Raw genomic sequence first — 15,561 nt, forward strand, 5'->3', positions numbered from 1 at the left:
TTATCAAACCAGTACATTCACCAACCCCCGATTAACCGACTTATCGGTTAACCGACCACGTTCTAGTCAGCAAATTCAAATGTTCGCTAGTGATGCAGCGCTACAATATTTGGTTATGTCTTGGCTACTTTAATATTATTTTTGTTAAATTTTTGCATGTTTTAGCTGGCAGCACTGGCTCGACCATGAAAGGGAGGCTAGTATTTAAACCAGTCTAATACACTATACTAATAATGTATTTTTTCATATTTTTCGGTTATCCGACTTTTCAGTTATCCGACCAACCCCAGTCCCCAATTAAGTCGGATAATCGATGCTCTACTGTATTATCAAACCAGTACATTCACCGATGTTGGTGATTAGGGCTGAAAAAATTGAAATATATAAGAGCAGATTGCACGATACATGCATTAATGCTAGGGATGCTGAAGGGTTGCTTTCAGCCTGGAAATACTTAATTAAAAGATTTGAGAGCTCTTAATTTAATGCCTTGATTTTTGTTATTTTTGCATATCTTGCATTTTTATATAAGATATTATTATATGTTTTAATATTTATTTAACCTATATATGTATTTATATACATATTTTGTTATTTATAATAATTTTTATTTTATGTTTTTTATACATGTATATGTATATTTCATTTGTTATTTTATTTGTATTTAAATTTTTGTTCCATTTTGTTTACATTTGAATTTGTTTAACCTGATGATGGCCAACAGGTTTGGCTGAAAACGTTTGTTATGTTTTTTTATTAAATTTCTCAGCAACTTAAGGTGTTGTGTCTTTTTGATTTACATATTATTGAGTGAGTTTACTTCAATATTAGGTTTAAGTTGTAAATTATTCTATAAGTAATTTTTGTATGTTATGTTGTTATATTATGTCATAGCTAAATTAAATTAAATTGTTTCTAAAATCAAACTAATTCTTTATATATATATATATATATATATATAAATATAAAGCATTAGTTTGATTTAAGAACAATTTTAATTATATATATATATATTATTTTTATAAAATGAACTTTAAAACCTGTCATTTTGGATATTGATGGTTATTTGAGAATGTATTAATTAGTTATAACTTAAAACTGATTAGAATTGCATATAAGAAATTATTTTTCAGCATACACTATTTATGATTTTGTGTTTTAATTTACAAAATAATTAATAAATATCTTATATTGTATATAGGGTGAAGATTTAAAACAGTAAAATGCAAAAAATTAATGGAAAAAAAAATAATGCTGAAAGAAGGTATTTAATACATGTTTTTTATAGTAATTTTTTAATTAAGGTTTTTTAATGTTTTGTTTATGCTAATATATAAAAAATTTTCATTTTTGTGTCATATTAATTTTTTTGCACATTTTAAATTGCTTACTGTTTAAAAATAAATAAATATATCAAATCTAAACTTAACAAAGGATTATGATTTCATTGATTAAAGTTTGTGGTAAAGTTCATTTGCTATAAAATATAGTGAAAGTATTTCAAAATATATATTACAGCTAAATAAAAGACTATGTTTCTAAAACAATCTAATTTACGCAAATCTATTTTTATGAAATTGTGTACTCAGAACCGGTTACAGTGTGCACATAAACAAAAAATGAATGCAAACATTTCCAAACTCCACCAGAGTTGTTGTTCAGCTTTTGTAATGATTACCTGATGGAACATTCCATTGAGTAATCGTTACAAAGCCTGAAGAACAATGCTGGTGGAGTTTGAAAACATTTGCATTAGGTTTTTGTTTTTGTGTAATTTTTGGATAAAGTTATTTAAATATTATTTTCCATTTAAAACCATAGAATGTAATATCAAAGTAGGTGAAATTTAACCAATTGAAATAACTTTTTTATTTTTAAATTTGCTAAATAAATCTGTTGTTTTAGTTATTATTTAAGATTAAAGACAATAATGTTGTATGAAACCAACACAACTAAATAGAAGGTCTGAACTTAAATAAATAACTACTTATTTATTAAACATAAGGGGAAGTTTTATAAAAAAAAAACTCATTATTATGGAATTATATGTAAAATTTAATTCATTATGCCTGCTTTATAATTACCATGCATATTATTAAATGTCTACTTAGAAACATTGATTGAAATAGATATGTTAGGATCAGTCCTGTTTAGTGCCACTCTAAGCAAAAATAACTATAATAATTTTGAGTTTTGATTGATTTTCTTGAAGGTAAGTTAATTACTGCTCTGTTTAAATTGAATTAAAATGAACTACACTGTGTTAGGATTTATTAAATGATAATAGCAAGCAAAAATTATTATTTAATTACTATTTAACCAAGAGGTGATTGCTACATTTTAATTTTAGTTATCTTCATTGGTGAATGTGCATTTCTACTCCAATTGCAATAATTTTTTCTCAGAACAGTCCATTAAATTTTAACCATTTACATGGAGTTGCAGATGTAGGAGCGTAGGCTAATAACTTTGAAGACATAAGTTATTTTTAAATTGATTCAGTTAAACATAAAAAAATTCTTTAATAAACCTATGCATTGAACTATGAGATAGGAAAAGAAATGAAGCTCATCATTTTTAAGCTGAGCCTTAGTATTAGAAATTTATATTTTTGAATGTATGTGAATTGAAAAAATTATTATAAATTTAAGATTGAAGAAAAATTTCAATTTAAATATAATTGCCATAGAAATGCAAGTTCTGTTGATGAAAAGCAGTTTGCATAGAACATGACATTAATATATTTACTTATTATATTGACTTGGCTATATAGGTATATTATATGGCATTTCAGTGGTTTCTACCATGAATATAATAAGATATATTATAGTAGTAGTTGTAATTTTAATTTTTTTGTAATGAAGAAAGTAGGCAAGTTTAGAATCTAAACTTGCCTACTCAAATTATAATGAAATCACATTTAATTTTGTCTTTGATTCAGATACATGACAATAAGAATTATTCCGCTGTATAGCTATCCTATAGCTCTATGCTTCTCTCACCATAATATAATAATATAATATTTATCTTATTATCTAGGCAATATGGCCTGTTTATATTATAATAACCCAACATACAGTAATACTTATTTAACTCAAATGTCTATAATTTGAATATGTCTTTAACTTGAAAAAAAACAAAGCACTTGGCAGCAGGTCTCAATGGAACAACATAGGGATTTAATGTCTCCAGCTTGAATTTTTGTTTTTTATGGTCTCCTGACACTAATTTATGTTAATTTCAACTTCTCTGACTCAAATTTTAATATTTATTCTATCAAAAGTGATCCTAATTATCAGATTTCCTTAAAATTTTCAGACAGTTAGTTGTATCTACTCTTCAACATCAATTTTAAGACAATGTTCCAGTCTCAAGTGAGAAGTCCTCTCACTTTATCTCAACAAGATATATTTGCAAAATTGTTCAATTTTATTAGTTACATTGAACATTTTTCAGAAAAGCATCACAGGGGCTGTTTAAAACAAAAAATAACTATCAAAGATTTTTTATAATGCAAGAGAGGTAAAAGTACAAATCTATTCAGAATTGGCATTTTTTTCTTTATTAACTTAGCCTATTAGCCTACCTAACTGGAATCATGAATTAAGTAGTAGTTTTTTTACTGCTCCTTGGAGTTTCAAGTTAGAGAAGTTTTACTATATTTCTTGATTAAGTTCATAATTAGTAAAGTTTTCAATATGGTTTTGGATAAAATTAAAATCTTAGAATAGTACTTCTTAGAATAGTATTTACATTATTTTCTCTTTTTCCTTTTGATTTTTGATTACTCTGTTTGATCCTGGGAATCTAATGTGTAAGAGCATATCATTTACAGTTAGGAGGGATGACAAGTTTTAGGTTGACCAGAACCCTGAAAAAGTGAATTGTTTCAGAATATAAACCATTATATTTTCTAATAGCTCGTCTTTTATTCATTTTTCATTTGTGTATCAATTATATATGATTTGATTTAGAAGAGAGATATTTAATTAGTGAGAATTCAGGATCCTTGCAACTTGTTCCTTATGTATTTTCTAATTTCAGAAGAGCTAATGGTCATGAATCACATAATATAATGGAAAAAATGTTTCCACAGTTTCCTAAAAGGTATGTGTTATCAAATATTATTATTTTTAAATCCTTTTATAAGCTTAATTAATATTGATTGTTTACATATAAAGTTAAAAGTATTTGAAATAAAAATTTTATAATACTCCTAAATTTTATGATATATCAAAATGTAACTAGGTAACTTAAATTTTCCAGGATTTGCCTCAATATTTTGTTTTTTGTTTTAAATATTAGAGGTTTGAATGCATTTATTGCATTTAAATTTTTTTCTGAATAGATCTATCCCCATCAGTAAACCAGATAGCCACTTTATTTTTTAGTGAAATTGCTTTTGCATTTTCTTGTTCTGTGTTTGTTACTTCAGTAAATCATGTTTATGAACTGATTTATGTATGAAGTTTCACATACAACCATAGCATTTATCTGCTTATATTTGTAATGTTGGTGTTTAATAAAATTCTCTAATTGCTAATTAGAAGAAATAAAAACTGACTTTTTAAATTAATTTTATTCATTAAAATATTCTTGTTTTTAGAAATAAAACTATTTTAGCAAATTAAATTACTTTATAATTTAATTTCTTTGCCTTTAAACTGTAACTAGTTGTAAGATTCTGTGTTTAATATAGATAAATATTAGTAATAAACTAAAGTTTAACTAGTACTTGAAGGTTACAAGAGAATTTTTGTTAATTATAAAAATATAATTACAAAGGTTGTTAAATAAGTAAGTTTCCCAGATCTGGTAAGTTGAGAAAATTTGCTTGTTTAGTTAACACACATGTTAGCCTTCTCCTTCCTGCACAGATATTGTGTATTGTCAGTTATATCTGACTTTGTGTTTTAGATGCTGTAGTCCATGCTCAAAGCGTAGATGGTATAGTGGGCTCATTTTATTACTCAAGTGTACAGCATTGCAAGCATCCATATAAGAGACCACTCATGAAGAAATAAGGGCAATCATCTGGTATGAGCAGGCATATTGTTTGTTGGAAAGTGAAATTCACAAAAGCCTTGCAAAGGAGTATGAAATTGATGTGATTATCGTCAGTTCATGTGATGTGAAATGGGGTCAGATGTTTGCTGAAGGATGAACAAACATTTTTGACAAATTTTAAGCTGATTGTTCTTTAATTACTGCTACTGATGTCAAAACAAGTAAATAAATTCATAGAAGACTGGCAGATTATGGTGAGAGTTGGCTGAAACAATGAGCATTTTGCTTAATGTTTCATAGTAAGCAGAGTTAGAGACCACAGCAAACAGCATGGCCTGTTGTCATCAGGGATTGTTTTCATTCAAATAGTTCACAACCTTACACTGCTACAATTATATATGAAGTATTTTATCAGTTTTGTTGAGAAGCTTTCAATCATTCAAATTATAGCCCAGAACTTGGACCAAGGTGGCTTTAATCTTTTTACAAAAGTGAAGAAGTTTTTAGGGTGGCAAATATATGAGAACACATGAAGTAAAGGGCACTGATGACAGCTTTTTGAATGGACTGACAGTAGAATAGAATGATGGGATGCATATAACAACTGGTCTGAATATATGACAAATGACTCAATGTCTATGATGACTATATTGAAAATAAAGAGGGTTGTATTTATGATATGAATTTGTTTAAAATTAGTTTAGTTATAATACAAAAACAAGTAAACAGTTTTTCTTGAATAACTCTTGTATATGCAGTAGAATCAGCTTAGTGCAATCATGGATTCTTTTCCTTTGTTCTGTGGGTACTGAGAGGGCTCATAATATTGTCTAGTTATTTAATGTTGTTGGAATTATGGCATCCTGAAACATAAGTTAAAATATACAATGATGCCTCATATTTTGAACTGAATTCCTTCTAAGAGGTTGTTTGAAGTCCAAATCGATTTTTCACATAAGAAATAGTGAAAAATAAATTAATCCATTTACAGTCTCTGAAAATACCATTTTTGATAAACTTAAAACAGCAAATTCACATAATTTAGGGTAAAAATAACAGAATTAAATTATTGAATAATGAATTAAAACATGAAAACCATGAATAAACTGCATAAATACTGTATAATAAAGTGAAAATTGCTCATATATTGATCACATACTGTGGACTTCAACATCTTATAATAAAATCATACATCTATGTTAACAGTCCTGAAATTTAATATATAGAAGTGTGAGATTTTATTCTTTATTTAGAAGCTTGCTTTAAACTTTATAAATCACACTTTATTTGAATAACATCAAGTTGTAATTTTTTTGGATGAAAAGCATGTCGGACATATTATGCTTTATGAGTTTAGAAAAGAATATAATGCTGTACAAAGATCGAAAAAAAATTGTAACATGTACAGGTATATCTCAGGTTACATCATTTCAAGTTAAATCGTTCTCAATTATACATCATTTGTCCAAAAAAATATATGGAAAAATAAAAATCAAGTTTGTCATTTTATTTGACTTTACATATGTCCGCCACAAATATTGAAGTTGTAATATCACTAGAAAAGCATTAAAAGCACATTAATATGATTTTAAGTATGTACATTTACAGTAAATGTTTATATAATCATCATAAATCCTAGAGAATGAAATATGAAAACATCTGTGATTGTGTGGTGGTCTTATTTAGCGGATTTTAAGAACTCAATATTGGCATTTTCCCCTGTAGTTCCAATATCTACCATTTGGTGTTGTCGTCAGCGCCACTTGATATTGGTAAATTTAACATAAATTAGTTTATTTTTTACTGTTGCAAAATAATTTTAATAACTGTACAGTGGAACCTTGCTTAATGAGCACCTCACATAATGAGAAAAATAAATTATGAAAAAATGATTTGCTTAATGAGCGAATTTTTGCATAATGAGTGGCCAAGAGAGGGGAAGTCCTGGATTGTGCACATGCTCCATCTAGCACTCTTTCAGCTAGCATCTTAGTGTTGCTTGTGATCACACATTTTTCCAACACATATTACGTATAAACATCAACAACCATAGCCTGTTATATAATAAACCCGCCAAACAATATACCAAATTCTTGGGCTATGTAAAGGCTATAATTTCATATTAGAAATTAAGTAATTTGACTAGAGGTAGGTAGTTATGCTGCCATCTTGTATTAAATTTAATGACAGATTCCAAATTAAATTCCAGAAATGTCTAAATTAAAAATTAATTCATTGAATTTTTGTCCGATGGAGAAAAAATTTTTTAAAAATTAGAATAAAGACTAAGTCTGCCCAAAATGGGATCACCTTTTTTATTTTGTGTTCCAAGACAAACACTTTTCGGCGACTGACCTTCTTTTTTAGGTTGCTTGTCGCCGGAAGGTTATTAAAAAGTCCTTTTAAAACACATAAACGTCCAATTAAAATTACAAAAAATTTCTTAAAAAGGAACTGGTGACATAAAACAGACGTCTTGCTTACATCCATCTTGCCTTTTTCTGGGTGTCTTGGCTGCTTTTATCCACTGGGAACAGGCGCTGGAAAATGTAGATGAGACAGCTGACCCCTGGCGACGATATCTGTAGAGTTTTCATCATTGAATTTTCGTCCGATGGAGAGAGAATTTTTTAAAAATTAGAATAAAGACTAAGTCTGCCCAAAATGGGATCACCTTTTTTATTTTGTGTTCCAAGACAAACACTTTTCGGCGACTGACCTTTTTAAGTGACGGTTCCTTTTTAAGAAATTTTTTGTAATTTTAATTGGACGTTTATGTGTTTTAAAAGGACTTTTTAATAACCTTCCGGCGACAAGTAACTTAAAAAGGAAGGTCAGTCGCCGAAAAGTGTTTGTCTTGGAACACAAAATAAAAAAGGTGATCCCATTTTGGGCAGACTTAGTCTTTATTCTAATTTTTAAAAATTAATTATTTATAATTATTAAATTTAATATGAGATGGAAACATAACTGCCTACCTCTAATCAAATTAATTAATTTCTAATATTTAATTATAGTCTTTGCATAGCCCAGAAATTTGGCATATCAGTTGGTGTTGTTTATCGGACAAATTATCTGATTTTTTTTTTTTTTTTTGTGGTTTTCTGCAAATCAAATTCACATTTCAGGTTGATTCATTCTGCACTAGAAGAAAAGATGATGATTCATGCTCCTTAACAATGTTTATTGTATAATTTTCTTTGAATAAATCTTATACATAAAACATTTAAGTATATTTTTCGGCGTGGAACACGTTATCGTATTTTAATTTACATTAATTTCTATGGGAAAAATTGTTTCGCTTAATGAATGTTTCACATTACGAGTAAGACTGTGGAATGAATTATGCTCATTAAGCAAGGTTCCACTGTATTTGTTATTTAACCTTATCTTATTTTATAATGTCTTAGAGCAAACCACATTCACAAATGAAGAGTCCATGATGTACTGTAAACATGTACATTTACAAGTATGTACGTACATTTGTAAATTTAGATCACTTTTTTCTGTACTGTATTAAAAACTAAAATTTATTTGTTTTTAAGCTTAAAATAGATTCTTATTAACCATATATTATTAAAAATGCATTTATAAATAAAATACAGAACTGGGAATGGTTATTTGTGGTTTAGCCTAGTGACAAGTAAATTCGACTTAAGTCACCTTTTCTGGAACCAATTACCTATGTAAGGTGAGGTATACCTGTATGGGGAAGATGCTCCTAAACTTCAAATGTATCAAATGTGGTTTAAAATTTTTGGGAAATTTTAAACCACATTTAAGAAATTTGGGAAATTTTACACTAATGGATGCAAAACATACAGAACACCCAAATGCTCTCAACAAAGAAAGTTTGCAGAAAGAAATTGCTAAAAATCAACACATAACACACAATACAATATACAGGGGTTGGACAAAAATATGGAAACACCAAAAAGAAACCTATTATTAAGCCCTAATACGGTGTAGGAAAACCGTTGACATTCAAAACAGCTTGCAGTTATCTCGGAATGGATAAATACAGGTCCTGTATGGTTTTCAAAGGAATCTTGTACCATTCAACCTGCAAAATAGTGGCAAGTTCAGGTAATGATGATGGAGGTGGATAGTGATCACACACCTGTCTCTCCAAAGTAGACCACAAAGGCTCAATAATATTGATGTCTGGTGGCTGTGGTGGCCAGAGGCGATGCGACAAATCACCCTCGTGCTCACAAAACCACTTTTGGACGATGTGAGCTGTGTGAACAGGCGCCCTGTCGTCTTGGAACACAGCATCACCATTGGGGAACAAACATTGTACCATGGGATGGACACAATCGCCCAAAATGGTTACATAATCTTTGGCAGTAATGTGACTTTGCAGAGTAATCATGGAACCCATAGGAATACCTCGATATGGCTCCCCAAATCATAACTGAACCTCCGCCATGTTTCACTCTTGGCAGCAAGCAGTCTGTATCGTAAGCTTGGGATGGCGTTCGCCAGATGTAAACTCAGCCAAAGGTTGGAAATAGTGTAAAACAAGACTCATCCGACCAAATGACTCTTTTCCATTGCTCCATAGTCCAGGTTTTATGGCTTCGGCACCACATTTTCCTCTTATGGGCATTTGCGTTACTGATTAATCGTTTTGGAATTGCAGCTCGCCCTGAAATTCCCTGCTTATGGAGCTTCCTTTGAACTGTTTTGGTGCTGACAGGATTTGTGAGCTCCATATTCAGTTCGGCAGTGACTTTTGCAGCTGTAGTCATCTTATTTTTTTGTCACAATCCTCTTCAATGACTGTCTGTCACGATCATTCAACACACACTTTCGTCCACGTTGTGACTTAGCGGAGGATGTTTTTCCACTTGTTCTGTATGTAGTATAAATCTTTGATACGGTGCCTCTTGACACACCAAACACTTCGGCCACCTTGGTTATGGAAGCACCCACCATACGAGCGCCAACAATTTGCCCAAGTTCGAATTCACTTAGCTCTGACATTGTGCACTCCCACCTACACAAAACACAGTTCTAACAATGACTGACATGTGCAACGTATTGAGGAGATTGCATAGGTGTCATTAATAGTCAAATACAACAGCGCAACCTAGAGGCTTGGCTAGAATCAACATTTACGTTCAACTCTGCATTTCATGAGAGGTTTCCATATTTTTGTCCAACCCCTGTGTGTGTGTGTGTGTATATATATATATATATATATATATAACCAAAAATAAAGCAAAAAAAAAAAAAAAAAAACACTGAAAACATACAAGTATCAGGTCAGTCCATAAGTCCGTGTGCATTTTTATGACCTTGAGAAAAATCTTGTTTTGCTGTTAAAAATGTCAGTCTAATGTGATAATTTTTACACCGAAGTGTTAAATTGGATCTCATTGTATAATACTGTTCAGAATTGTGAACATTTCAGTTGTTTATTTTCGTTAAAATGGAAGTAACCGACGAATATAAAAGACACGTTTTATACTTTTTATTTGGTGAGAATGCTACAAATGCAGCCAAAAAAATAAATACTGTACAGGAGGGTCTAATGATGTGTTCACTTGTTTATAATCGATCAGCGCAAATCGTAACGGTCAAATCGTAACGGTCAACTCTTTGATAACAGGTGCGTGTCTGGGAATTGTAATGGATAAGTTACGGCGGCGCTGATCGATTATAAACAAGTGAACACATCATTAGACCCTCCTGTACATAATCAAATCGTAATTAGTTCAAGGACTGCGCAGAAGTGGTTTGAAAGATTTAGAAACAACAATTTTAGTGTGGAGGATAAGGCTCGTACGGGAAGATCCGTCGACTCGATGACGATGCTCTCTCTGCACTAGTCTGCACTGTAAAAAAGGCTATTTCTGAATATTTTGATTCAAAACCGAAATCATTTTACGAAGATGGGATTAAAAAGCTACCATCGAGATGGCAAAAAATTGTACAAAATAATGGTGAATACATTATAGATTGAAATAAAATTTAATTAAAATCTTTTGCTGCTTTTTTTGTAGATAAAAATACGCACGAACTTATGGACTGACCTGATATAACTCGAACAAGAGATAACTTGGTCGTGTAATTGATTGCATTTATGCTTCTAGCAGATTATCTCACTGCGCATATTTCGAACTCCAAGGCTAATTTTTTCAAAGTTTGCATCCAAACTTTGAAGCATTCAAAGTAAAGTTTCTAAGTACCACTGTACTTAGAAACTTTACTTATTGTAATGAGCATTTTGGTTATTATTATGATTATCTTAAAATAAGTAGGCATTTTACATTATTAGCTACAATAAGTGGCTGATAACATATAATCATTAGTTATTAGTCTTAATCAGTGCTTTACACATTAAATGTTAATCGTGTTAATTATTTTCTTGCAGTATATTACTAGAATTTTTTTCAATATATGCTGGCTAAAGGCAGTACTACAAAAATGAGTGTAGACAAAGATGAATTAATTAATTCTATTAATTAAAAACTTGCAAATTTAAGTGTGTGTAAAAATAATTGTGGTATTTAAATTTAAACTGTCATTTACTTAATTTTGAGAAAAAAATACCTTAAAAAATAAGTCTTTTTTACTTAACTGCTTAATATACAAATGCTGTTTAGAAATTAACCTCTGTTAGGCTGGCATGTCCACATTGCTTATTACAATAACCTGGCACATGTGCAGAAATAAACAATAACATATTGAGTCTGGCTACCCATGCAGTCAGCCATTTTCTTAAGTGCTTGTTGTACAGCAAGTGTGGAAACATGGCTCATGTCATCAATGCTCCTGCCAAATATGAAGTGTGCAGTGTTATCCACTTTTTGCAAGTTGAAGGACACATTGCAGCTGAGATTCACTGAAGGATGAGTGTATGGCAAAAACTTCATGAGAGTGACAGTTGTGAGAGAATAGTGTGAAATTTTGGAAAGGATGGATAGATGTGCATCATGAAGCTGGTGGAGGAAGAGCTGACTGTGGCAACTGCCAAATTTGTTGAATGCCTGGACAAAGTGGTTTGCAAGTACCATCAGTTCACAATATCCAAACTGTTGTGCCAGTTTTCTGAAATTTCACTAACGACACTATGAAATTGTGACCTTGATTCTAGGCTATCATGAGTTTTGTGCAAGGTGGGTGCCCAAAAACTTTAGACGGTCATTTTGTGACTGTCTAAGTGCAAAATCTGCATTGCAGTTTTTGCAATAATACCAAATGGAGGGCAATCCTCTTCTATTCTAGACAAAATTGTTACAAGTAACAAAATGTTTATTCAGTTTGTGAACATGGAGATAAAGGAACAATCAAAGCAATGGATGCACATCTTTTTGCTGGATAACAATTTCTTGAGTTTCTTGGGTTTGTTTGGCAAAACTTGCTAAACAATCCCAAGAAATTCAAGCAATCATTATCCAGCAAAAAGATGATGGCTAGTTTTTTGGGACCGAAAAGGAGAGTTGCTGACAAATTTTCCGGAGTCTGGGACTATGCTATTTCACAGCTGTACTATAAAAAACTTTGAAGAATGATTCAGAACGAGGAGCAAGTTATGTTGTCTTCAGGCCTACTTCTTGTCCACAACAATGGTTGCCCACATATAGCTGCATGCACAAAGACATTGCTTCAACAGTTTCAATGGTAGTTTTTTTGATCATCCTGCCTATGCCTTGATCTTGAACCAAATGACTTTCATTTGTTTCCAAAAATGAAAGTGTGGTTGGGAATGTAGCAATTAGTCCAATGAGAAAAGGTGATCTCAGTTGTTTTGCAGAGAGCGGTCACATTGGAGACCACATGTGGAAACCACAGACAAGAACCCAATAAGCTACATGGTATTTGTGGATGGTTTGAACTCCTAGGCAGAAACTTCTTTGATAGGGAGTACAGAAAGTGGTGCCACATTACAAATGTCTGAATTCTGGCAGAACTTACATTGAGAAGTAGCTAAGATATGCATGTATAATTTTGTGTGTAATAAATACAGTTTGTCTTTATTCTTGTTACTTTCTCAGCTGTTATAATGGAGGAAAAGTATGGTAATTCCACAAAAAATGACTCCCCCCCTCAGACTTTTACATTTTTGGACTCCTGACTTTGAAACGTTGAGAAATCCAAAAAAAATTGGGGGTAATTTCTGTGTGTGTTGGGCACAATTTTGTTCACCCTCTTTGAAACTTAACTTTTCAGAAATTTTCAACAAAAAGCACAAATTTTGCCAGGAGGATTGTTTATTAGGGGATTGATGCTATTCAATTTTAATGGTTAAAGGTCAGGAGATACTGGAGGTCATGTGTATATCCAGAAGGGTTGGACTTGATGATTTTACTCATTATTAGCATTTACAATTTTTTAATAAAAATCATTTCTAACTCAAAATTAAGCTTTTTGCCGTTTTTTAATACAAAACTTTGAAGAATGATTCATGACAAGAGGCAAAAGTTAAAAATATCATATTTTATTGAAAAAACGTTTTATAACAGATAGCACCACCAAAATCTTAAATGTTGCTGGGAAATTTGAGTAACTTGTTGCTGGTTTTTTTTCACTGCCTACTGGAGGTTAATTTCTGAATATCCCTTATAGTTATGGCTGTCGTATTGTCCAACTTAAAAATTCTGAATTCTGAAGAAAAATTTAAATTAAAAAGATATTTACCATGCCTATTAAAATAAATGCCATGGTAAAAACATTGTTCTCGTACATTTTCCTTTCTTAGCATAAAAATAATATATAGCCTATGTTAATCTGGAAGGAATAAGATTTTCAATAGCAAAAATATTGTAAAAATTAGTTCAGTAGGTTCCAAGATCACCTCTAGCAAACAAACAAACATACTCACTTTGGTGTGTATATATACAACAAACTAATTGGTTAAAGTATTAAAAATCACATTAAGAAACACATACTGAAATTCTTTTTAATAGATAGATAAAAGTAATGAATAATTGGATATTGAATAATAATTGTTTGCTACTACATATAAGTAACATATAAACTTAAAATATAAATGAATGATTAACAAAATAAAGATGTCATTAATCAGGTGTTACCTTCTGTTGATCATTAAAGTAAAACTGTTATTTATGAAGCCTATGGTTTTTCTATATGTAAAACACAGCACAACTTGTTTAGTTTGGAATGTGAAAATTAACTTAATACCATGAAATATTAAATTAAAAATACATCATCAAGATTTATAATGTTTTTTAGAAAACATTTCATTTCAGTTTCAATCAAATTTGTAATTTAAATTCAACGTAGGGTAATAAAATTAATACAAGACAATATAATAATAATTTTTAAGATTTATTTAAGTCTACATCTCATACAAATGACTATTACTTTGTAAATTGTTGACATTTTTTGTCCAGCAGTGGCATGCCATCATTGGAAGAGGTGGAAGCACCACTTCCCTTGTATTTTCTAAAAATTAAACACACAATTTTAATTATATGAAAATAATTGCACAATAATATTTTATTATAACTGCATTATGTATCTTATTACAAATTTCTATACCACATGTGAAAAATCGATAAGATTGCTATTGTATATTTGAATATTAGTGGCGGAATGGAAGCGCTGTATTGTCAGCTTCCAAACAGCCAGATTATACTCATTCATGCATGCACTTTACAGAGCACCAACCTTACCCAGTTTAGCTGGTGGAAGCTACACACTTATAACGCTTCCAATTCTAACCAGGACTGGTTCCGGGCTGTTATCTGCCTGCCTGCCTATATTTGGCTGCCCTCACCCGATAATGTGAATCACGAGTAGATTTATAACTTAACCCAACCGATAAGAATTTACTGGTATGATAGTTCTGTATAGTTGACAGGAGTTTAAAAAAATCCATTAAAATATTTGATATTTTTATTTTGCTCTCCCATCTTATATTACTTACGGATTTCAATATTAAACCAGTGATATTACGATTTCGTATGTCCCATCTATAAGGGTATGTAGAAAAAAACGTGTACAAATCTTGTACAATGTTAAAAAATTAACTATTACTTTGGCAGCATCGTTTACAACTAAATTTAATGAAAGATGCAAAAAAAGCTCTACAAAGAAGCTCTACAATTTATTTTCCTTAAATTTACGATTTATGTATCCGTTGTCATAAAAATTTGTCTTTCCACTTTTTCCCAAGACTACAAATATTCAGGTACAAAGTAACTGGTTTCAACTTATTGCTACTTAAGAAGTAATTAAATAATTAAGAGATTAAGAAATTGGGGACATAAATAAAACCCTGCCGAAAGAGCCAGAATTTTACTTAAACAAAAGCTTAACCCAACCAATCTCTAGCCCAGTACAGTGGGGACTGATTTCTTCGTAATATTAGATAATAAAGACAGAAATTTTTTCAGTTCAATGAGAGTGATCGAAAAGTTGTAAATTTTGGAAATTCCCTCGGACCCTGGTCCTAAAACGAATTAGTTAGAAAACAAATGACAGACAATCTATTAAGTTTATCATATTTAGATTTTTATAGCTATGGCGAGAAATGTTTAAAATATACAACAACCCTGTTGCCTCCTTTGAGGTATGCGA

General features: G+C 30.7%; 1 protein-coding gene across 3 annotated transcripts in view; it reads left to right on the forward strand.

The window, feature by feature from the left end:
* LOC136970390 (NFX1-type zinc finger-containing protein 1-like) overlaps positions 1–15,561 on the forward strand; it is a 44,203-nt gene that overhangs the window by 17,051 nt on the left and 11,591 nt on the right. For all 3 annotated transcript variants that reach the window (XM_067264832.1, XM_067264844.1, XM_067264839.1), the window contains exons 3-4: positions 1,202–1,264; positions 4,045–4,107. In XM_067264832.1, the coding sequence (XP_067120933.1) occupies positions 1,224–1,264; positions 4,045–4,107 (104 nt within the window). In that variant the 5' untranslated portion in view covers positions 1,202–1,223. The remainder of the gene's footprint in view (positions 1–1,201; positions 1,265–4,044; positions 4,108–15,561) is intronic.

Source organism: Centruroides vittatus, unplaced genomic scaffold (genome assembly GCF_030686945.1).
Source record: "Centruroides vittatus isolate TY-2023 unplaced genomic scaffold, ASM3068694v2 contig_1048, whole genome shotgun sequence".
Classification (NCBI taxonomy): domain Eukaryota; kingdom Metazoa; phylum Arthropoda; class Arachnida; order Scorpiones; family Buthidae; genus Centruroides; species Centruroides vittatus.